The following is a 25,905-nucleotide window of genomic DNA, read 5'->3' as shown; positions in this document are numbered from 1 at the left end:
AAACGGCTGCTGGAATTAATTTAGTGTAAAGCCATGCGGGGTCAAGCCAGCGTGCTCGCTCCACTCTGGGCAGTGATAGATTCAAGATCAGCAAAGCAAAGGCAAAAAAACTCCCTGGCGACTCTTACCTCATTTTTTTTCTTTCCAACATCTTTTTTTTTTGGGCCAGCCTGGCCAGACTGTATAGACATCAGTTCTGTGGTCGTGTCGTAGGATATACGCACGCTGTGTCGCCCAACCCCCGACCCAACCCAACCCAACCCCCTCCTCGTCCTCCTCCTCCCCCCATTGCTTACACTCAGTACCAAGCAGGATTAATCTGTGAGGTGTCTGTATTGATTTAGAGGCAATCTGGAGAGAAAGAGGCAGAAGAATCCACACGGAGAAGTGGACTTTTTTTTTTATTATATATTATTCCATGAACAAGGGTGCTGGATTTGATTTACAGTAATGTGTGCCTGGGAACTCTTTAGTTCTCCAGTAATGATAAAATAACTTTCTTTCTCTGCCGAGGCTCACGGCCTTCTGGAGTTGATTTAGTGTCGGGCCATGAGAGTGCACCAGTCCAAACAGGGCTCTACGTGTAAGGCCATACTTTGGCAGTGCTGTTGGATTGCTGCTCCCTGTGGAAAAGTCCGGGCTCTCTTCTTCCCCCGGCTCAAAGCACGGAGAATCCAGATTTAATCAAATTAGGCACATGAATACATACATGCATTATTATCCTCCGAGCGGTATCGGACCTTGGGAGCAAATCCACTTTGACTGTGGAGACAAACATGGTTCTTTGTTGAAAGTGGAACCGCACACCTTTCACTTCACCCAAGATGTTCTCCAGGCTGAGACTGGGAAAGACCCACACTGAGAGCTTCAACCGCCTCTTAGAAACTCCGCATGTGCAGAGAGGTTCATGTAGCATGAAGTGAAATAAATTGATAGCCAGATAAGTCATCCATGAAAGTTGCGCTTTGATTCAGACCTTGTGAATCTTGAATACACCTGACCCGAAGGTGTGCGTCTAAACACCTGTCTACCCCCTTTCCTCTTCTTGTCCGTCTCTCTCTGCCCGTGTGTGTTTGCTGGCCCACTCCAGTAGGAGGGGAGATCCCCATGGACGTGCGGCTGGGCGGCGGGCAGCTGGTGTCCGAAGAGCTGATGACCCTGGGGGAGAGCCTGTCGCAAACCAGCGACCCCTCCCTCAAGCTGTTCCAGTGCGCCGTGTGCAACCGCTTCACCACCGACAACCTGGACGTGCTCGGCATGCACATGGGAGCCGAGCGCAGCCTGCCCGAGGAGGAGTGGCGCGCTGTGGTGGGCGACTCTCACCAGTGCAAGCTGTGCCGCTACACCACGCAGCTCAAGGCCAACTTCCAGCTGCACTGCAAGACGGACAAGCACGTGCAGAAGTACCAGCTGGTGGCCCACATCAAGGAGGGCGGCAAGGGCAACGAGTGGCGCCTCAAGTGCGTGGCCATCGGCAACCCGGTGCACCTGAAGTGCAACGCCTGCGACTACTACACCAACAGCCTGGAGAAGCTGAGGATGCACACCGTCAACTCCCGCCACGAGGCCAGCCTCAAACTCTACAAGGTTAGTAGCTCATTTAGCCCACCTAAGCATTCAGACATGTCTCGATGATGCGCCCTAATTTTCACATCCATCATCACAGAACATCATTCATAATTGGCAGAATAACAGCCGTCAAATGTGAACCGGCAGAGACGTTAATGATTTAAAATCAGACGTTTTCATACAAGGCACTGGCCAGCCCACTGCCTATTGCGGTATCGATGTCAACCGTGTGATGCTATGAGACGAGGGGAAGTCAAATGTTTGTATGTTACAATTGCGAGTGTTTATTATGATCCTATTGCGTCGTGGTCAGTTTGACACGGATGGTCAAAAGTGTCCTTCAGCCTTCCTCTGCTAACTTCATACTCCTCCGCAGCACACAGCGAAGGTCCCACACCGCTAACGTACTGTATAGCCGCTCTCCCAAAGGCGTAAATGATAGCTTTGTGGTGTAACCCGTGCCTTCCCAGCAGCCACAGAGAAGCAGGGCCACAGACAAGAACATGGCAGGTGAGGCTGGTCTGGAGGCTTAGGGGTGAATCACTTGGCGAGGAATGAAGAAGTGCGAGGAGACAGAGGTTTGGTGCTAATACTCCTCGGAGCGGGAAAGGCTGAATCGTTCTCGACAGCCGTATTGATTTTTGCTGGACTTGGAGCTTCACCTTCTCCTCTAATCATTCCATAATAGCCAATGGATGAACACTCTCCGAACAAATGGCCATAAATCTAACAGGCCTGATTCCACTTAGCTACCTATCCTGTGTGTCTGCGGCCGCGGCCACTCTGTGTTTAACCCAAACTGGCATAGCTGCGCACGCACGCACGCACACACACACACACACACACACACACACACACACACACACACACATGTACGCACACACACACATGTACGCACACACACACACACATGCACACACACATGCACGCACGCACACACACACACACACACACACACACACATGCACGCACGAGCACACATACACACATGCACGCACCCACGTGTGAGCACACACATGCACATGTACTGTATACACACACATTGACATAAACACACACTCCCTGTAAACCTACCCTAAGTACACCCACAGATTCTGACACATACCACTGCAATGTGTACTCTAGCCTTCATACTTGTAGATGCTGCCTTTATGTACACTAAAACTCCACTCCATTTTCAAGTGTTTGAGTCTTAGAAAGTAAATAGGCAAAAACAAACAAACATTGTATTGCGTGACTTTTTTTTTTTTGTCTCTGTATCTTTTGCACCGCGACTGCTTTTGGCAAACGGCGTATTAGAAGACATGTGAGAAATGTGCCGCATTATGCATGCATGGTGTTTCTAATCGCATTAAAAAGCCAGGTGAAGTAGTCCATTTCAAAGCCCCTCAGAAAGCCTGTCTCTTTGAAAGGCCCCGCCCCCACTGTTATGAATGGTTCCTGGGAATCATTGATGTTTTTATTGCAGGCTTCCTGTCTGCGAGGCCTTCGTACTTAAAGAACAGTAACGGAGAGAAATCATTTTTCAACACTCCATTAGAGGGGGAGGTGTGATGCTGGACTGGACCATTAGAGGGGGAGGTGTGATGCTGGACTGGACCATTAGAGGGGAAGGTGTGATGCTGGACTGGACCATTAGAGGGGGAGGTGTGATGCTGGACTGGACCATTAGAGGGGGAGGTGTGATGCTGGACTGGACCATTAGAGGGGGAGGTGTGATGCTGGACTGGACCAGTTGGACCATTAAACAGGGCCAGGGATGCAGGAAGTGTTGAGGGTAGGATTGGGGGGGTTGGCATCTCAGTCCAGGGCTTGCAGTAGAACCATATATAGAACTAGAAAAGGCTACATTTCCTAAAGAAAATGTAATTGTGCTTGCTGTCCTCGCTACGCCCACGCCCCCTTGCAACGCCCCCTGCCCTTGACCCACTATATATACAGCCCCAATCGGCAATGTGTAGCTACGACATCTCTAGGCGGTTGCAAGGGTGTACTAAGTGGTTGCTAGGGTGTTTACAGGTGGTTGCTAGGGCTTTTGTAGACTGTTGCTAGGGTGTAATTGGTCGTGGGTGGGCCTATGTGAGTAGAAGCAGGAGGAGCCAAGGAATCCAGGGAAAAATCGTTTTTGATTGTAGACGCTACTGTTCAAAAGTTATGGACCAAAACATAAAGAGGGCTGTTATAGCACCACCATCAGGTCAATCAGTGTAATCTTTTAGACCAGAGTAATGAGTATAAGTGGAGTATAAGTTTAGGAACTGTCGCTCTTATGATTTGTGAGCTACAGATACTGTATGTTTCTATAGCGCCCCTATAGGCGAAATGACACAATTGTTTTTTTTATCAGCTTAGAGTACATACCTGCACATCTGTACCAAGTTTGATTAGCATCAGACAATGCGTTCCGGAATTACGGTGATTTTTGTGAAATAGGCTCCACCCACAAAACGTTGGAAGTCGATTATATCCCAACGGTGCGGTCTTTCAAAAAACATGTTCATTTCTGCTGTAAAGTGGGGCATTTAACATGGGAGGAATGACTCGCTTTTGGAGCCAGCCTCTCTGGTGGCCCTTCGAGGAACTGCGGTTTTTGGCACTTCCGCGTTGGCTTCATTTTTCAGCCCCCGGAGGTTGCCGCTTGACTAGAAGAGGGACCAGAGGAACATTTCCAGACAAATAGTCAGACTATAACTTCTAACAGATCAAACATCTGCAACACAATGTGTGAATGTGTTGAGTCCGTCACGTGAAGGCAGAGGAGCGGAGAGCCTGGATGCTCCTTGCGTTGCTCCAGACTGTGCACATCCTCCCCTGGATTTAGCTGCTGGACTTAACCCTGGCCCACATGCCAATGACACTGTCTCACACTGGACCAAAATAGACCCTAACCTCCATACACCTGTCAGAGGGAAAGACCTTTGTCTAACAGGACAGGGAAAAGTTTATATTACCTTGTCGTTTATATTCCACTTTGCTGCAATCCCAGAAGGCAAAACAGACAGATGTGTTTTTTTCCCCTCTGTCTCTTTTCCCTCTCAACCATTCAGCAGAGAAGAGACATCATATGTGATACTGCTGCTCAGGCTGTGGGAGGATTAAATATGTAGAACACATCCAGTCTGGATCATTTTTCATGACTTAAGCCTCTTAAGATGGCTCCATACGTCTTCAAACCAATTGATCTGCATGGTAAGAGAGTGCATCTGTCCAGAAATCACCTGCTCTCTCACCCCCCACAACACTGCTGTCCTCATAAGCTCTCATCAACCCAGACACACACGACTCACAAACAAAGATGTTCAACCCAGACACACACGACTCACAAACAAAGATGTTCAACCCAGACACACACGACTCACAAACAAAGATGTTCAACCCAGACACACACGACTCACAAACAAAGATGTTCAACCCAGATACACACGACTCACAAACAAAGATGTTCACTAGTTGACAGACACACACTACTCACAAACAAAGATGTTCACTAGTTGACAGACACACACTACTCACAAACAAAGATGTTCACTAGTTGACAGACACACACTACTCACAAACAAAGATGTTCACTAGTTGACAGACACACACTACTCACAAACAAAGATGTTCACTAGTTGACAGACACACACTACTCACAAACAAAGATGTTTACTAGTTGACAGACACACACTACTCACAAAGATGTTCACTAGTTGACAGACACACACTACTCACAAAGATGTTCACTAGTTGACAGACACACACTACTCACAAAGATGTTCACTAGTTGACAGACACACACTACTCACAAAGATGTTCACTAGTTGACAGACACACACTACTCACAAAGATGTTCACTAGTTGACAGACACACACTACTCACAAAGATGTTCACTAGTTGACAGACACACACTACTCACAAACAAAGATGTTTACTAGTTGACAGACACACACTACTCACAAACAAATATGTTCACTAGTTGACAGACAGACACTACTCACAAACAAAGATGTTCACTAGTTGACAGACACACACTACTCACAAACAAAGATGTTCACTAGTTGACAGACACACACTACTCACAAACAAAGATGTTCACTAGTTGACAGACACACACTACTCACAAACAAAGATGTTCACTAGTTGACAGACACACACTACTCACAAATAAAGATGTTCACTAGTTGACAGACACACACTACTCACAAACAAAGATGTTCACTAGTTGACAGACACACACTACTCACAAACAAAGATGTTTACTAGTTGACAGACAGACACTACTCACAAACAAAGATGTTCACTAGTTGACAGACAGACACTACTCACAAATAAAGATGTTCACTAGTTGACAGACAGACACTACTCACAAACAAAGATGTTCACTAGTTGACAGAGACACACTACTCACAAATAAAGATGTTCACTAGTTGACAGACACACACTACTCACAAACAAAGATGTTCACTAGTTGACAGACAGACAGACACTACTCACAAACAAAGATGTTCACTAGTTGACAGACACACACTACTCACAAACAAAGATGTTTACTAGTTGACAGACACACACTACTCACAAACAAAGATGTTCACTAGTTGACAGACAGACACTACTCACAAATAAAGATGTTCACTAGTTGACAGACAGACACTACTCACAAACAAAGATGTTCACTAGTTGACAGACACACACTACTCACAAATAAAGATGTTCACTAGTTGACAGACACACACTACTCACAAACAAAGATGTTCACTAGTTGACAGACAGACACTACTCACAAACAAAGATGTTCACTAGTTGACAGACACACACTACTCACAAACAAAGATGTTTACTAGTTGACAGACACACACTACTCACAAACAAAGATGTTTACTAGTTGACAGACAGACACTACTCACAAACAAAGATGTTCACTAGTTGACAGACACACACTACTCACAAACAAAGATGTTCACTAGTTGACAGACACACACTACTCACAAACAAAGATGTTTACTAGTTGACAGACACACACTACCGGTACTCACAAATAAAGATGTTCACTAGTTGACAGACACACACTACTCACAAACAAAGATGTTCACTAGTTGACAGACAGACACTACTCACAAACAAAGATGTTTACTAGTTGACAGACACACACTACTCACAAATAAAGATGTTCACTAGTTGACAGACAGACACTACTCACAAACAAAGATGTTTACTAGTTGACAGACACACACTACTCACAAACAAAGATGTTCACTACTTGACAGACAGACACTACTCACAAACAAAGATGTTTACTAGTTGACAGACACACACTACTCACAAATAAAGATGTTCACTAGTTGACAGACAGACACTACTCACAAACAAAGATGTTCACTAGTTGACAGACACACACTACTCACAAACAAAGATGTTCACTAGTTGACAGACACACACTACTCACAAACAAAGATGTTCACTAGTTGACAGGAATTATGACTGCATTTCACGAGCCACAAATGTGATTAGCGGATAACAAGTACATGGTTGTGAGGCCGCTTGGCAGCATTGACATCCCCACTGAGGATCTTGGTCGTGCGTTGGATTTACAGTCCTGGTAGAGCAACTGACAGGCAGGAACCCACAGTGGCCCACAAGCCTGCAAACCCAGCTCGCTATATTATGCAAGGATGAAAAAAGGAAAGTCGCCGTTCATGTATTCCTCCCCAAAGAAATCCGATGCAAATAGCACCAGTTTTAACCTTTTTGGGGAGAAAATAAATCATCAAGTCAGCATAAACAGGCTGTAAGATGTGGGAGATCCTTGGGACACTTCACCCAAATCAAACTGGTTTGCATTAAACAGGGCCTTTGTGTGCACGGCTCCATATAAATTGGAGCCTGTAATTACTGGAATTAAAAAGGAAGGTTTAAACTGAGGGCTAAGCTGGATGGGATAATTTGAGAGTCTGTGGTATGCGGCCCATATTAGGGCTTTCTAAAAATATCACCCCCACCACCCCATGTATTGGAATGTTCCAAAAGACCACGGAAAGATCCAGCAAGTCGTCCTGACCACACGGACCACCACACAGTGGGGGGTGATGCTGTCTTCTCCCCGACTGCTGTACGCTAAGTTGGGAGATACCCCGGGTTCTGAGCGCTGCGTTTTTTTCTGCCAACTCACCTCCCTGTGCTCAGCTCTTTTCAGCGAACTTTCACCTTCTCTCATGCACTACAGAGGGTTTGTCGTGGCTCCGATGGTGGCATGACGGTCAGCTTCTGTAGTGGTCACCCCTAAGCACAAACAGATGGGGCCTGCTACAATATGCAGATTACTCCAAAAGTGTACCCATGGATGCTTTTAGAAACGCTGCGCCCCTGAGACTCTCTCCTCCTCATCTTGGGAAAAAAAAAACGTCCACTCTCATTTTACACTTAGCCACATCGTATGATGTGAATATGATATGCCTTACAGCACTAGCGGCCGGCCTCAGGGCTTGGCTATGGGCTTGGCTATGTGCTAGTGTGGAGGTGAGATGAGTGGAACTAATCCAGCTCCCAGGCTGCTCGGGCCAGACAGCATGGGTGGGGCCTAAGCCGCGCCGAGGCGCAGGGCCTCCGCTTCCAGTCAAGGGTTTGTAGGGGGGGGGGGAAAGGGGGAGGAGCATGGGGGGGGGGGGGGGTTAGCTGGCTACCTTCCTTGTCTCGGGGGCCGGTGCAATCGGCGGTAATTGAGATTGATTGGATGTTATTTTTCCTCTTGCAAATGTAGTCCATTAGCTTGGCACATGCATAATCAGTTTAGAGCGCAGTTAGCCGAATGTAATCATGTTCCTCGGTGTCTGCTAGCACAAAATCCACTCCAGATGCCGCTTGGCCACGGAAAGAAAAGGAAGAAAGTGCCGTCACTATCACATGGGGAATCTTTATCCAAGAAATCCCCCCCGACACCCCCCCTCCCTCTGTCCTGGTCCCGCTCGATTAAACACACACACAACTGTACAAACTCTCTGTGTGTCTATCTCACTCACTCTCTCTCTCTCTCTCTCTCACACACACACACACACACATGTACACACACTGTCTGCATCCCGTACCTATGAGAACAGGGCGTTGGATCAGATGTTCTCCAGTTGTAACTGCACTATCATAGTGTTAAGTGGAGCCCGGGGCTGAGCCATTAGCTAGCAGCACAAATGCATCTGTATCTTGGACAGATTTCCTCCTCTTATTTTCCCCTTCAATGCTGATCCAACTGAATCCGTCAGTCAGCACTGAGCAGAGAACACGTCTGCACTCTGCACAGAGAAAATAATCACAAATGAAACATAATCGAGGATAAGAGGCTGTAATGTAAATGAAGGGATTAGCGGTCACATGAAAAGACATTAAGGTGTTCCACTGATGATGCTACTCAGCAGAAGTACTGGACTCTCAGGCTCAGGAATGCACGCGGTGATGACCCCCCCCCCCATTAACGATCATAACTATCAGGATCGACTCCAAATCCTCTTTGGACTACGGACTTACGAGAACAAATAAATTGTGGTTGTACCCCGGCTCTCGGAGAGAAAAAAATACCATGGTATTTTGACAATCAAATAAAAGCGGAGGGTAATTTGGAGTCACGCAGAAGCATTCAATCACTTTTGGGATCAGTCGTGCCCTTTGATCTAGCCGGCAATCTACCCGAACCTCAGTCCCATCAGGGGAGAGAGACAGACAGAGAGACTCACCCAGCAGACATTAGCAAGAAGAGGAGGAGGAGGGGTAGGATGGAGGATGGAGAGAGACAGACTGGGGAGGGGTAAGGGGGGGGGAGGATGGAGAGAGACAGACTGGTGAGGGGAGGGGAGGGGAGGGGGGGGGGTGGGGGCGACAGGAGGGGTGGAAGGAGAGATACTCTGCTAATTATCATGGCTGGCCTATGATTGTTCAGTAATAGTGCTCAGTGGGAAAGGTTGCAGCAGTTCCAGGAAGAGCTGAGCTCTGATTTACTGGTACTACCGCTCTCATAAAGCGCTCGCTGCACATCCTGGGAGACAGCCCATTCTCCCCTTTCACGTGCACAAGCGTGTGAACGTGCACGTGCACGCGCGCGCACACACACACACACACACACACACACACACTCTCACACACACAACAATCCCCTCAGCAGAAGTGCTGGTAGACGACAACGTAGGGAATGTATGGTGAATGAATAGTGAATTGTATCACATTGACTGGTGCATAGTGCGGTTCATATGATGCGGTGGTGTGGGGCTGGACCAGTGCTGTGCGCATGGCCAGAGGCATAACATCTAACACTGAGGAAGTATTTTCATTCTGTACGGGCCCCTGGAACACCTCTTCTTCAGTCAACACAGCCACGATCCAGAACCCCCCCTCACCCCCACACATCGCCCTCTATCTGTCTGTAGCATGCCTGCAGGGAGGTGATCTCTGGCTTCCTACCTCAAACAGACCTGTCACTCTGGCTGCAGGGTGCAACAGGGAGGGAGGGAGGGAGGGGCGGGACAACAGAAAGTCAGTGTGGATTGGAGAAAGGGGCTGTCAGGCAAAGGAAGGGGGTGGGGTTGCTGCGCTCTAGTGCTCAGCTTTTGGCAGTGTGCAAGAATTTCACAAGTGGTCCAGCAGCTCCCACCTCTTGAGAAGGCCAGGGCCAGGCTCTGACCCGTGGCACAGCTGCTGCTGCTGCTGATTGGAAGTGCAACTTGCCCCTCTGTGAGTGTTGCTGGGGCTCCTCCCACAGTGAGGGTGAAAGAACTGAAGAGAGAGAGAGAGAGAGAGAGAGAGAGAAGAGAGGGGGGGGGGGGGGTGATGGCGCTCTGACAAGCAAGGCTGGTCTCTTTCCAGCTTTTTTCACCAGCTGTTTACCACAATTGCCAGAGTTAGATTGAGTACAGGGAGAGGAGGGCCCAGTGCATTACAGAGCAGTGGTGGGAGGGAGATGTTGTGTTACAGGGTCAGCTGGGAGTTGGAGTTCCTTGCTTATTGTGTTAATGATTGTTTGTTTTGACTTGAGTTTTGGACTACTGGACTAACAGCAGCAGTGCAGCACGCTCCTGCAGTGTGCAAGGAAGCCGTTGATCCTATTATCTCCTGCCTGATCAGCAGAAAAGGCAGAATTGGCAGCGGTGGAAGGAAGGGAAAAGGAGGGGAGGATGTATCGGTGGTGGAGAGAAGGATGTAACGGTGGTGAACGGGGGTTCACAGTGTAGGGCGGGGAGAAGTTCCACTTGGTTTACTTGGTTCTGTCACTACAGTGTAGATATACAGCTCTTACCCGCAACCTGATTCCCCACTTTTACCGTCAAGGAATAGACCCCATCACAGATCCCAGACCGCACATCCCTCTCTCTTTTATTAGGGGCACCTATCTTGTGTTTGCTGTTGTTGTTACGCGGAGATCTGCCTTCCCATGCATGAAAATAAACCAAACTTTGCACCTGAATGAATGCGTCCTGATGGTGGCGCTACAGCAACCATCTAAAGTTCCAAAGTTTGAAAATTCATAACAAAATCTTTCACAAAAAATGTAGGTCCAATTGAGCAGAAATGTTCAGATGCTTCTGGGCTGTTAGGAATCTTTCTCAAAAACTGTTAAACTAATTAAACCTATCTATTCTCTCCCACATTTTTGCTCAATTCACACCAAACTTGCGATACTGCATCTTCAGACTGTCCTCCACAAAAGATCCAGCCAGATCTTTTTTGATCAAAAATTGAGCCCTCAGTGCATTTGACTGTAAACAGCTACTGCAAACTCTCGCTAAATAAATCTCCAATGTTCATGGAAAAAAGACAACATTTTGCTGTCAAATAGTAGTGTGTAAAATTTCAGAACTGTATCTCAAAAACGGAATTTTTGACAGCATTTTGAAATCTGCCCTCAATGTAAACTATAGCAGTCAATAGAAAAAGAGCATCCAAACATCAGTTTTTTTCACTGATGGAGCAATCAATCTTTGTAAAAAGAAATTACAGACATCTCTATGTTGTCTAGATGTAGTACACAAATTCTCTGAATGTTGTCTTGATAACTGAATATTTGACACCAGTTTGAAATCTGCCTTGACATGCTGTTGGAAGCCACCTCTAATTTTCACACTTCTCAAGTACCGGTAGCTCAACTTGATCACAACTTGTCATTGGTGGCAGAGGTTGTGAGTTTGATCCCTGGGGGCGGAGGCGTTCTTATGCCTACTCAGGCATTGTGCTGTGTGGATTAGAGATAGCTACATGATTTCAACGATGTGGCCGTAGCCATACTGATCTGTCAGAAAATGGACAGAATTATAAAAGTTGCGTTGTTTTTGTACAGTATTGGCATTAGCTAATAGCTGTTAGCTGTGAGCTACGTTTGCTAACTAAGTGTTTGCCAGGCTCGTAACTGTTTGAGTCACACTCTTTCCATAAAGCCCACCAGCTTTGATATATGTTGGCTAGTTGTTGATATTAGAACAATATTGTGGCTCTAAAATAAAAATTTTACGATGATGCGGTCAACTGTCATGGTGGCGACTCTGTTTCCAGTGTTTCCGAGGACGGTGACGAATTCTTCCATTCCATACGACGTCCATCCAGAAAAAGTTCAGCCTCCTTGAAGTTTCTGTCCATCAAAACATATGCAAATTTGCTGGAGATGTATATGTGTCATTAGTGCTCCACAGACAGACCAACAGCTGTCTTTAAAAATGAATGGAAGTGAACAGAGAAATGAACGCAGACAGACAGACACCACGGATCAGTGTGGTCATGGCCTTATCCTCCTTCTTCTTCTTCTTCTTCTTCTTCTTCTTCTTCTTCTTCTCCTTCTTCTTCTTCTTCTTCTTCTTCTTCGCTAAAATTCTATTTCGGTTCAGTTATTTTTTTCATCCTTCCTCCTACTCATTCTTTGTCTCCACAAAATTAATAAACATGGCAAAATACTCCTCACCCACAAAACAAACCAGGGAGGGCAGATAGCAAGCTAGTGGGTGGTCTCATATGGGGCTCTGCTTAAGGTTAAATGTCTTTAATCCAACCATGCTGGAAAACTAAACATTCTCCTCAGCCAAATCCTCTTTCTGCACCCCCACCCTCCATCCCCCCCTCCCCCTTTAGGCTAGTCTCTCCTCTGCTCTCTCTCTTTCTTCTTCAAATGTTCCTCGTTCCTCAGTCAGGGGCAGAATACTCTTAATGTTATTGTTAACACACTAATTAATTTATTCTCTCACTTTCAGAAAGATGGCTAATTGAAGCTGCCATAAAAATCAGCGAGCGAGCACATAGGACTTTTCCAGGTTAACATCTGAAATGTTCTAATCATGACATAATGGTAGACTATGAGTTATTGGGAGCAATTACATCTTGGAGACACTTCTTCCTGCACAGATGGCGAGCAGAGGCTCTCTCTATCGTCTAATCAGTGTTATACTCTGGCACTGCCAGCCTCTATCTTGTAAAGATGATATTACAGACATATCAGTCATGGTCCTCCTATCTCTTAACCACCCCCACACAAGCCCTATTGCAGAGATGCTGGAGAGATTGCATTCCTTTTGCAGTGTCTTCAAAAAGACCAGATAAGGGATCAATTTAATCAGCAGCCTCTGTAATTTGCTGTGAACTTACCATTTGGTAGCCAAACAGCAATTAAACGAGTCACCATAATATGCAGGCTGACTGTCCATCACGGCTTGAATTAAGTGTCTCCCAGGTCGTTTGGCTCACTGGTCAATACATTTGGCAACCTACGGCCACGGCACCTGGAAGACTATCAGCGGCTGTTGGCAGGTAAACGCTGCTTTGATGAGGCTAGATGGGGGCTTCTGTGGATCTATGTGGCTCCTAAGCTGAAGGGATGGAGAGAGAGGCAGGCAGGCTTACCGGCTCAGTGCCATCAATACATCAGTGGCTTAGCCACCAGATTAATGGCCTCCGAGTGGTCAGGGCCACAAAACTACTCTGCTCTCAGGTCTGTGCTCAGTGGAGCTGTGGATGAAGGCAGGGCAGGCTGCAGAGACGGATGAGGAGCAGGGAGGAGGTCTTAGGTGCCAGGATGAGCACACAGAGATGTTTGGGTTTGGCCTACAGAGTAGAGTCCTGGGACAGATAAATTTGAGGGCGTGATGGATATGTGGCCCTGGCTGTTTGAATTTCATTCCCATTGCCTTGTAATGGTCCACTTGTGAGTCCAAATGGATGCTTGATGGGGTTCAACAGCACAATATTCATGTCAAGGAATATATACATTTAATTTTATGTGCCATAATGATCATTTAGAAAAAATACAGTATATTTCTTAAGCACAACTTATATTCGATGCCTTGTTGTTTAATGGAAGATGGATGGGGAGGAGCAAACACGCGTATGCTTGATTTACAGTCGGTGTGTGTGTGTGTGTGTGTGTGTGTGTGTGTGTGTGTGTGTGTGTGTGTGTGTGCGTGCGTGCGTGCACACACTCCCATCTCTGTCTGTCACTTTCCAGGGTGCAGTACAAGTCAGTCACACCAGGTCCCTTTATGATGGAGCCTAGGCGTGCAGAGCATGTACTGCTTTGTTTTAGATTTTCCTTTGTTCTTTGTTCTTTGTTCTCAGTTTTTCCATTTGATCGTGAATTCTTCTTTCGTATTGGCTCGGAGAATTCCAATGTTTTTCATTCATAGTTTGTTTCTAACTTCTAGTGGAAGGGTCATAGAGATGCTGGTGCTAACCTCTCCTCACATCTGTCCATCTTCAAGGACTTGTATACTGTGTATATATAGTGTATATATAGTGTATACTGTATATATAGTGTGTATATATAGTGTATACTGTATATATAGTGTATATATAGTGTATACTATATAGTGTATATATAGTGTATACTATATAGTGTATACTGTATATATAGTGTATACTGTACTGTATATATAGTGTATACTGTATATATAGTGTATAGTGTATACTGTATATATAGTGTATATATAGTGTATACTGTATATATAGTGTATATATAGTGTATACTGTATATATATAGTGCGAGAACGGATGTAAGGTAGTGTTTTCACCGAAAATTCCACCTCCCTGACAAGTCAATCAATACGTCTGTGCATCTGCAGAGCCTCTGTGTCCCTGTGTGGGTTCAGCAGACACCCTGCCCTGTCTGCTTCTGCAATACTACAGATGAAGTATAAATGAAGCATAGACCAGTTTCCCGAGCAGCTTGTTCTGGGGAGGCTTTTAATTTGAAACAGTGGTTCCCTGAAAGGCTTTTCCTCTCGGCCCGGGACAGAAAGAGTCATCTCCCGGACTTCATAGCCCTGGACGGCCATCCATGCTCTGCCTAATTGCTGTGTGCTGGAGTCCCGGGTTAGAAGTGGGAGCTGTAAATCTATCAATGTTCTGCAGGACAATGTTTTCTCCAGATGTAGACCAAAAGATTTCATCCTTTTGTAATTAAGCGGTGTGGCCCAGGGTGTCATGTGGTTTTTATTGGGGCCTCTGGAAGAGATCATTTTGCACCTTGTTTTCTCATCATAGCCTTTATTCTTGTATTAAAATAGGGATCAAATGGAGAGATGAAAATGAAAAAGTCAAAGACAGAGAATGAAATCTCTTTGTTTGAATTCTTATATGGAAATGACGAGGAGGGGGGGATTTAAGACGTGGAGTGTGGAGTGTGGAACCGGGGGGCACAGCGAGGACAAATGTCTTAGAAACCAAGACAATTGAATGGTTCCTCAGATTAAGATGATGGGAAATAAAAACTCTTGTTTAACCCAAGGAATGTTCCCATTCCAAATGTTATCTTTCCCAATGGGGTCGTCTTCTTCTACGCCTACTTTAAACGTAGCGCTAGACGAACAGGAAAGCAGGAGTGAGACGGGGGGAAAGTGAGAGTGACCAGGAGAGAGGCAGCTTGAAGAGTTGGGTACAAGAATGCTCTGTAGCTCCTCAAGGGCACCGACACTTTATGGCCGTCACATTCCCTCATGACAAACTGATGCCCAGAATAGACCGAGCCGCGTCGAAAAAAGGTTTAACTACCATGCTTATAAGTCCCGCCCCCCCCCCCACCACCACCACCCCCCGACCTATCATCACTCCTCACCTTCACCTCACCCCGCTTCGTTTATGTGGCAAACCTCGGGGTCACACTCTCTCTCTCTTTTTTTTTTTTACTAGCCGTAGCTGCTGAAAGCATGTGATAGAAGTGTAGGGGCTTTTGTTCAGTATAAGCACTTTCACACGTTTGTGTTTTATAAAGTCCTTTTCAATCTCAGGATGATTTACAGAGTTGCGCTGTCCTGTCGGAGGGGCCTCTCTCTCTCTCCCTCCCTCCCCTGAGATGTCTTCAGAGAGGCAGAGGAAGTCTCCGCCGCCACTGAGCTCCTAGGCTGACTTCCAGATCGCATTCTATCCCTCATCGCCTTGCTCGCCAGCCCCACAAACTCTTTTTAGAACGTCACCACATTCAATCAACACTAGGCCTCAAATTAAGGGCTGCTGAATGATTCAAAGTTGGATCCTTCCTTCAGATGGCCTATCTCTGTCACTCGATAGGAATTTCCTTAATTTATGCTTGTTAGGGTGGAATAGTCATGTTGAAATAATTTGAACCATAAGGACCGTCTGTGCAGCTACTGTTTAAATGAGAACTCTGGGAGCCGTTAACGGTTTTGAGTTGTGAGATCTGGAATGCAAATTATTATTCAAATGATCAATGTATTAATTTGCAGGCTGAAAGGAAGAGAGGGCGTCTTAATAAGTCCTAGAAAGTGTTTTTCTTGTTTTTATTTGTTGATGTTGCAGGAGAGAGGGTATATTAATTTTGCCGTGGCGGAGTCCCAGTGGGGCCTGAATCTCACACTCGCACACACACACACAAAGCAGCATTGTTCTCAGCAGCGTTTGGATGCTCCTCCCTGTGTGTCAGACCTTCACAGCTGACTTAGACGGAATGTCGGAGATGTCTCAGATCTGCTCTTCACAGCTGACTTTTAGAGGCAATGTGGACAGCGCTGCAACAGCACTGGAGATGACTCTGTCGGTACTGCCAGATCATTATTATTCCTCTGGTTGTTTTTTCAGGGAGGATCCAGTTACTGGCCTCCTGACCCCTGCTGGTATGGCCTTTGTGTCTTAAGCCCTGGGAAAAGGAACCCTCTCTTTTCAAATATATTTACCTTTCACTATCAGAAATACACAGCCTTTTTTTATTCTTCTCAGACAAATCGGATGGTTTTCCTCTCCCAGTTCTTGCATTCCATATTATTGCTGCAATCGGGCGACCTTTGAACTTAGGCCAAAATGAAATGTCAAAATGACTGGAGTTGATAGGTTACGAAATACACTTACATATTAAGCTGTTGAAATTGGGAGAATGAGGAGCCAAATAATGGCAAATACCCCAGGACCCGAAACAACTGTGAACACTGAGAGCTCTCAGGACCTGCTATTTGTTCTCTGATTTGAGTAAAGCGGCTTTTAATACACGTCCTCTCTTTCACACCAAATGGAGCTTATCATTCAATTTTCCTCCATTTCCAGCTAGTCCTTTTTTTCTCTCGCCTCGTGGTTCAGTTTGCCCCGTCACTGTGAACAGGATGGAACAATGTAGTGATAGGTCCTTTTGTGTGTAGAATTATCTTTGATCCCAGGGACTCTTTGACCGGTCATTTTGTATCAGGAGCTAGTTAAGTGATTGAGCAGCCTATGGTGACGGGAAGTGTAAAACGAGGCACGGGACAGAAATGTCTGGATAAGATAGAAAGAAACAGATATGTGCGCTAGTAATTGATCGTTAACGGTTTGAGTGGCTTAATGCCGAATAAGGAACCCACAAGTGGTGCCGTTTGGTTATGAGAGCATCCTTCCATCTGGTGGGGAGGTTAGGGCGTTTTAAATGGGGGAGCTCCAGCATTGTAGACTATTCCCAGTATTCAACTTAACTTTTAAATCATTCAACATGATGAAGCCATCTCCACAAAGCCAGGGGTTTATATACGAAAATCAAACACCATCTGCCATCTCTGATCAGAAGCAACAGCCATCAGGCCACAGGGTTACCAAGGCAGAACAGGAAAGGCCATTAACTGCCAATCACCGCATCGATCGACAAGCCAGTCCACCACTACCATCCCCACTCTACCCCCACCCACCCCCCTGCCCACAGACACACACACAGACCTACAGTACGCAAGCTGCTACTGTACACTACACATATATACATGTATATATATATACAGGCCCACGCACAACATTGCGTTGCGTAACAGCAGCCCTCTCGTTTCTGCACCGCACCGCACGGGGAACATTTGCTATAGTTTGCCTCGTCTCCTTCTCTGCTTCAACTCTGCGCTGTTATCTTTGAAAATTATCCACTGTCTCGATTCTAGCATCAACAGTCTGTTCAATTTAGATAAAGCTTGTCTGGCTCTTTATGTCGGCTCAGTAGACTCAAAGACTTGAAGGACAGTCGAGCAGCAGTTCAAAAGGTATTTTCTTTTGAACGTAGCTCTGTAATCTCCTCATTACTAAAAAACCCTGCCCAATAAAGCCCGTCGCGCTGTCAAAGTGAGAGGAGACACTCCACTCCGCTCGTCTCCCTGCACATTTTTTGGAGTCAAACATCAGATAAAACGGGGAACTAATAGAGTCAACGAAGGACAAAAGGGGGGAAAGAAGAGGATTGATTTTCTTCCCCCTCTGTTTTCAACGATGTCGCTAGAACTGAGGGTCATTAGAAGCATATTTACCTACTTCCCAATTTAATAGAGATGCTGTATATCGGAGAGTGATCGGGAGCAGAGGTCAGGGCTGAGGGGAGCAATTAAGGCCTATGGATCTGGAGACTCTGGGCCTGACCCATTGTGTGTGCTGTAGGCAGGAACAGATAGGTGAGCTAAAAGCCAGCGAGAGGCCATATGTATTGAACATGTTCATTTATTGAGTTTTGTTACTGATAAACTAGTGATGCAGTACCCGGGCGCACACATATTGCGTGACAGTGCACACACACACACACACACACACACACACACACACACACACACACACAGAGGCATACACAAAACATCGACGTGCAGTGTCGTACTTGATTGTGTGCCTACAATCATGGACGTAGCCACCGTGTTGTCACGCACTGGTTTGTGGACACCCATTTTGAAGCTTCTGGTTTAGCATTTTGATTATTCATTATTTTGATATATCATTATTTGGAGCCAGAAGTGTACGAGAAGTGCCCTGCTATTGGACCATGATCGACGAGCTCCGCGATCACTGGACAGGTGAGCTGTCAATCACGCCTAAAACATAGCATTTTACTCACCTCCTGTACAGTTGGCATGAAAGTGAAATTAGCACATTTAATAGGCCCGAAACCTTTTTTTGAATACCAGGCTGTAAACATGTTTATTTCTGCTGTAAAATCGGACATTTTAACATGGAGCCAGCCTCAAGTGGCCATTCGAGGGACTACAGTTTTTGATCCTTCCACATTGCCCTCAATTTTGACAACCGGAAATCCCCCCTCGCCTCCAACACACTCGCACAGGTTTTTTTAACCAGTGAGTTTAACCAGTGACATTTGCTTATCTACACTGTATGATACATATTCCGCTCCCTCCTGCAATTATCTCTTTTCATATATCAGATTTCCCTGTCTCTCCTGTTACTGGGTTTGGTTGGGTCAGCTCTCTCTGTTACTGGGTTTGGTTGGGTCAGACCTCTCTCTCTCTCTCTCCTGTTACTGGGTTTGGTTTGGTCATCCCTTTCTGTCTCTCCTGTTACTGGGTTTGGTTGGGTCAGCTCTCTCTGTTACTGGGTTTGGTGGGGTCACCCCTCTCTGTTACTGGGTTTGGTGGGGTCACCCCTCTCTGTTACTGGGTTTGGTTGGGTCACCCCTCTCTGTTACTGGGGTTGGTTCGGTCACCCCTCTCTGTTACTGAGTTTGGTTGGGACATCCCTCTCTGTTACTGGGTTTGGTTGGGTCAGCTCTCTCTGTTACTGAGTTTGGTTGGGTCAGCTCTCTCTGTTACTGAGTTTGGTTGGGTCAGCTCTCTCTGTTAACTGAGTTTGGTTGGGTCACCCCTCTCTGTTACTGGGTTTGGTTGGGTCAGCTCTCTCTGTTACTGGGTTTGGTTGGGTCACCCCTCTCTGTTACTGGGTTTGGTTGGGTCATCCCTCTCGGTTACTGAGTTTGGTTGGGTCAGCTCTCTCTGTTATTGGGTGTGGTTGGGTCAGCTCTCTCTGTTACTGGGTTTGGTTGGGTCAGCTCTCTCTGTTACTGGGTTTGGTTGGGTCAGCTCTCTCTGTTACTGGGTGTGGTTGGGTCATCCCTCTCTGTTAACTGAGTTTGGTTGGTCCCGCCCTCTCTGAGGCCACACAATAGCCAGAGACAGAGCAGATATGATGGATGTGGCCTGGGGCCTATGCACTCGCTGTGCGTCTGCGGTGGCCTCATCCACACATCAGCTACGGGGAGAGGGAGGGCGCAGGAGGGCGCGCGCGCGCGTGGGGGGGGGGGGGGGGGGGGGGCAGAGATACAAACCAGAGCAGCCATTTTCCTCGTTCCGCTCATAAATATTTGTGTGGCTGATTTATAAACAGTGGAGCAAGAGGAGAGATCAAAGTGAACTGTAACGCTTATATAAAAGCCGGGCTTTTTCACGACACTGCCCTAACACACCACGCTCATATACCTATTAAAGACAAAGCTATATATCACCGGCCATATTGGCAAGAGTATTGAATGGCCTCTCGTGCTTTAATGCTCGCTCTTGCCCTGGTTGTGTGTCTAGTTCTCATAGCTCTACGCTCCCAAGGTTCTCCAACACTAGTTAAAGGCCGTCCATATGTGTCGGAGCTCAAAGTCAGGCCTGTGTCAAGTCCTACGAGGCCAGTGGCTTCTGAAATGGATTTTAAATGGCTGTAGTGATGCCAGGCTGCCTGCTGTATAACCAGTGTTGGCAGGAACTCATTACAAAAGTAACATATTACATGTAATATATTACTTTTAGCAGTAACTCAGTCATATAACTTATTTTAGTAATATTATGCCAGTTACTTTGTCAAGTAACTCGAGTTACAAATTGAGTTATTAAATCAAAGCACATTATTTAAAAAAGATACAATCATTTCCTAATCAAACTGTGTTTTTATGCAAATATCCACTATAGATGACAATAACAAAGGACAAGAATAACTGCTGCTGCTGTTGTTTTGGTCAAAGTAATGCAAAAGTAGTGTAATAAGTAACGAGTTACTCTACACAGAAAGTAATATTGTAAAGTAACTTATTACTTTCAAATGAAAGTTACTAGTAATTTGTAGTATATTACATTTTGAAAGTAACTTGTCCTACACTGTGTATAACACAGTGCAGTGAGGAGTCACCATGTGTCCTGCTATAGTGGCCCAGAGCAGGAAGCTGTGTGTGTGTGTGTGTGTGTGTGTGTGTGTGTGTGTGTGTGTGTGTGTGTGTGTGTGTGTTAGGGGGGGGGGGGTGCAACTCTGGCCGTGTCCAAGTATAGACAGAGACAGACACACACATCCATAGACATAGCACCCTAGGCCCACTACTCAGAGAGTAGGGCAGACATTTAGTCAGGCGGCTTAGCAAAAACATGGGGACGCGCCGGACAAAAGCGCCAAATTTTTTCCACATGCTCTTCATCATCATAACTTGCAATTTAGAAGGGGAGCCACTTCATCAAGATGGTGGAAGGTGGCCATCTTGGATTTCCAAGATGGGCCGCAATGTAAAATCTATAAGTGCCAATATCTCAGCTTCCAAGCTACTTAGAAGGTCCATCTTGGTGTCAAAATATACATTTTCTGGGTCAAGGAATGCATTAAAGCTATTTAGAATATCACTAGTTGACTATCTTTGCCAATATTAAATAATTTGGTTTGTTCCTTCACAAAGGACTGGTGCTAAAATGCGCTGGAGATTGTTTCTCTGTCTAATACGACCATGCCATTATAAGAAAGGTATTTGACTTTTTAAAGAGATTGCTTTGAAACTTCTTTGTGATGTCTACATGTAACCCTAACCAACGAGCACCTCCAAGAAATATTTTGAGTCCAGGAATTGCTCCTACCCAAACATCGTTTGAGACAACAATAATGCATTTGATGAAGTAAGTAACTTTAACCGTTCACTTTTACGTTAGAGATTATTAATTATTATTGTGTGCTGGAACAATGTACTGTAAACTATACATAGTTCCTCCAATCCGGAGCAAGCTAGAGTGATGCCACTCTGGGTCTGATATTAGTGCGGGCCCATCCATTCACAAGGAATTCGTAGAACATGGACATTGGGTTGTTCCCAAGACCACAAAAAGATTCTCAAGCATACCAATAGACCAGGCTCATGAGCAGAATATGATCTTGTGAAGAGTTCTGGGGGTGTAGTGGGACTCACCGAGAATCCCTCGGCATTCAAAAAGTGGATGATTGCAGGGCCTGAACAAGCTCGGCTCCTTAAAGAGTTTGAGCAGGATTATATTTCAGAAGGCAATAAACAACACCACCATGAAGAAGGAATGTCCACACAGAAGACATTCAAAGAGCAAGCACTAGCTCTGGTGCACACCATAAGCGAGATGAGCAATCCGTTCCTGGATGATACCCCTGAGCTTCTAATGCTGGATACACAAAATAAGGTTGATGAGTCTGTGGTGAACACAGTTCGCACAGTGGAATCAGTGGGCAGAGATCAGTACAACAAATACCATGAGACAGTAATCAGGGACTGCACACACTCCATTCACGAGCCCATCAAAAAGAACTCACTGCCTCTCTTCAGATGCCCAACACCCAAGACAAAGACCAAGCAGGCAGGGCAGATCTCAATGTTACAGAATGATGTGGCACTCTTCTCCAGATTATATATATGCAACACAGAGAGGGAGACATGAGCACCTTCTTTAAACATGAAAACCACCCATACCCTCCCTCTCTATCTGACAGAGGGAAACTACGGCTGGGAAAGAAGTCAGATCTGCTGACTGTTCTGACACAGGAGACAGAACATAAACCTCCAGGTACTTTTGATGTCAAAGTATTCGATGGTGCTGCTGTGGTGCATTTCCTGTCCACTACCAACATAACCACATTTGATGAATATGCCAGTGATGTCTTTGTTCCCCATATCATGAAACACTTGGAGACCTCTGAAAGAGTTGATGTGGTCTGGGATACTTACATCAAGAGCAGTTTAAAAGAGTCAACAAGGGAGAAGCGAGGCAAAGGGATACGACGGAAGGTGGCAGGTCAGAACAAGTTGCCAGGCAATTGGCCAGATTTCCTATGTGACCCTACGAACAAGCAGGAACTCTTTACTTTTCTCTCCAGGAAGGTTGCATCCACTGCCTGGCCAGATGGCAAGCAGGTCTTCATTACATCTGGCATCACAGTGGTTGGCACAGACACCAGCCACTCCATGCTGCCATGTAACCATGAAGAAGCCGACACCAGGATATTGTTTCACCTGCTTGATGCCCTGGAGAAGGGGTCCTCTACCTGCTTAGTACGCACAGTGGATACGGATGTTGTCGTTATCCTTATCGGCAAGTTCCATGCCCTGCTCACCAAGTATCCAGCTGCAGACATCTGGGTTTCTTTTGGCACTGGCAAGAACTACACACATTATCATATAAATACAATCTGCCATGCTCTGGGCAAAGACAAGTCCACAGCACTTCCCGTCTTCCACTGTTACACAGGCTGTGACACAACCTCAGCATTCTGTGGGAAGGGGAAGAAGTCAGCATGGGAGGCTTGGAAGTCCTACCCCGAGGTCACCCAGGCCTTCAACTACATGGCAGCAAATCCACACGCTCCCGTGACCATAGATGACCGACACTTTCAACTTCTGGAGCGCTACACAGTCATCCTTTACGACAAGACAAGTGATCTGGAATCAGTCAATGAAGCACGCAGAGAGTTGTTCTGCCAAAAGAACAAAACAATGGATCACATTCCACCGACTCAAGATTCCCTGCTGCAGCACGTGAAGCGAGTTGACTACCAATCTGGGATCTGGGCGACATCTGAACTGGCCCAGCAGCCAACACCTAGTCCAGAAGGTTGTGGATGGACATTGGATAAAGACAGCCAGATCTGGCTTCCAGTGTGGAGCATTCTACCAATGGCTTCAAAAGCCTGCAGTGAGCTGGTGAAGTGCGGTTGTAAAAGCACAAAAGGTTGTGGTACAAAGTGCTCATGCAAGAAGGCCCACTGGAAATGCACAGAGCTTTGCAGTTGTAAATGTGACAGATAATTTGATTATACTGTACATGCAAAAACATGCTTTATAGTGTTAAAAAGTGAAGCTAATAAAGTTAAATTTAATTCAAATCATTCATGTCATCCATTCCAGCCCCTTAGCAACAGAGTTGAAAATCATGTGAATACATTCCCAGAATTAATATTTTTATTTGATATTAGCACAAATAATCATCTAGTGATATTCTCAATATGCATTCCTTGACCCAGAAAATGTATATTTTGACACTAAGATGTACCTTCTAAGTGGCTTGGAAGCCGAGATACTGCACTTCTAGATTTAACATGGCGGCCCATCTTTGAAATCCAAGATGGCCGCCATCCGCCATCTTGATGAAGCGGCTCCCCTTCCAAATTGAAAGCTATGGTGATGGAGAACACATAAAAAAAAATTGGTGCTTTTGTCCGGCGCGTCCCCATTCTTCTAACATGTGTCCTTAAGCCGCCTGACTAATTCCACACCTACCAGCAGTGTTTACCTCCTGCACACACACACACCCCGCACCCTCCCTCCCTCCCACACACACACACACACACACACACACACACACACACACACACACTCACCTCCCCACCCACCCCTCACCCAACGACTCATTCCCTGCCCGGGTGCGAATGTGGGGGAGTGAGAGGCGCTCTCTGCTGCCTCTGGCCCTCTGCCTGATTAATAACAGTTCTAGTTGGCAGATGCAGGGGGGCCGTGAAGACGGCTGTTCGCTGACCCCTGTGGGAGGGAGAGGCAGCGCGGGTAATGGGAGAGAAAAGAAGGGCCTTTTTCAATGCAGATTCCCCCCTCTTTGTCCACGGGCAGGACGGGGTGTGGGCAGGCAGGGCGCGACCAGGCCGCTCAACAGCCTGTCTCTCTGTGCGTCCGTCTGCATGCCTGCTGACATCTGCTCCCATCAGCTGTGGGAATGCAGTGCAGTGGCACTATCGTCTCCCAGCAGCACTTCCCCACACACAGCACTTACGTAACACAGCAGCTCAGGTGTGCGCCTGCTCCCACACATGAGTTTGCGTTTGTTATTGTCTGCTCCTCTTTCATTGTCCTCTCCACTGAATATGACTATGATGTGAAAAGACATTTATATGTAGGACGAATCAGCGTGACGTCACTTAGTTGCCAGGAATGCGGAACCCCGCGGCAGACAGTTAACTAGTATGAGTTGTGCCAAACAAACGTTAATATCTCAAAAAGGTATACATCACATCGCTTATATTTTGACATTCTGAGTGAGAGCAGAAGTAGCTCGAGAGTTTGATGTATAATATATATGCATGTCGTGTTAAAGTTGTGTGAACTGTCGCAGTTTTTAAAATGTAAACAGAGTCAGCCGGCTAGAGACAGACACTCAAGCCTCCCAAAGCTCAGGCTCAATAGGGTCCCATTGCCGTTGCCACCCAGTTTACCAAAATGCTGCTGGGCTGATCCCTCGTATAGCACAGGTTCTCAACGTGGCGTCCGGGGACCACAGGGGGTCCTTAAGGGGGTTCCAGGGGGTCTCCAGCGAAATGATAATTCATCATTGTTTAATTTGCTCATAGTTATCTATCTACCTACAGTACAGATAGTCCTGGAATTATGGACAAAATCATATCAAACAATGAAGATATTCTGACACAAAATCTCATCAAATGGGAGTCCATGGCTCTAATGTTGACTAAATTAGGGGTCCTTGATATATAAAAAGGCTGATATATGCAGTATGTATTTACAGTATATATATATATATACCGGTATATATATATATAGCCTTCCCCATTCATGTGAAGGTATATTCCTGTGGATGTATGAAGCACCTCTAGTGCAGTCAGTCTATTGTTGTCCTTCTCCCTCAGATTGATGTGATGTGAATTGTGAGTGTGAGCAGGTAGGCAGCAGGCGTTGGAGGAGGGCTTGAGAGAGAGACAGAGTCGACTGCAGAGACTTTCCCCTGGTGTGTCTGAGGTTCTGCGCACAGTTCAAAGTGCTGCTGCAACATCAGAGGGCTGATGCTGAGTGAGGCTGACTAGCAGCAGCCTGTGGTCTGGGAAGGGTTACTGAATTATTACTGATGGTTTCAGGGGTAACTGTCCGACCACAGGCCTGGGGAATATTAATCATTTAT

The 25,905-nt window shown here is 46.1% G+C and overlaps 1 protein-coding gene across 1 annotated transcript in view; it reads left to right on the top strand.

Annotated features, from left to right (window-relative positions):
- Positions 1–25,905, top strand: part of zfhx3b (zinc finger homeobox 3b) — a gene marked incomplete at its 5' end in the record, with an annotated part of 132,920 nt that overhangs the window by 7,374 nt on the left and 99,641 nt on the right. Inside the window, one exon of the mRNA XM_083650952.1 lies at positions 1,091–1,587. Within this exon, the coding sequence (XP_083507078.1) occupies positions 1,091–1,587 (497 nt within the window). The remainder of the gene's footprint in view (positions 1–1,090; positions 1,588–25,905) is intronic.

Source organism: Poromitra crassiceps, assembly GCF_964638095.1.
Source record: "Poromitra crassiceps genome assembly, chromosome: 14".
Taxonomy (NCBI): Eukaryota; Metazoa; Chordata; class Actinopteri; order Beryciformes; family Melamphaidae; genus Poromitra; species Poromitra crassiceps.
The sequence above is the reverse complement of the archived record's forward strand: the minus strand, read 5'-3'. Positions and strand labels throughout refer to the sequence as shown.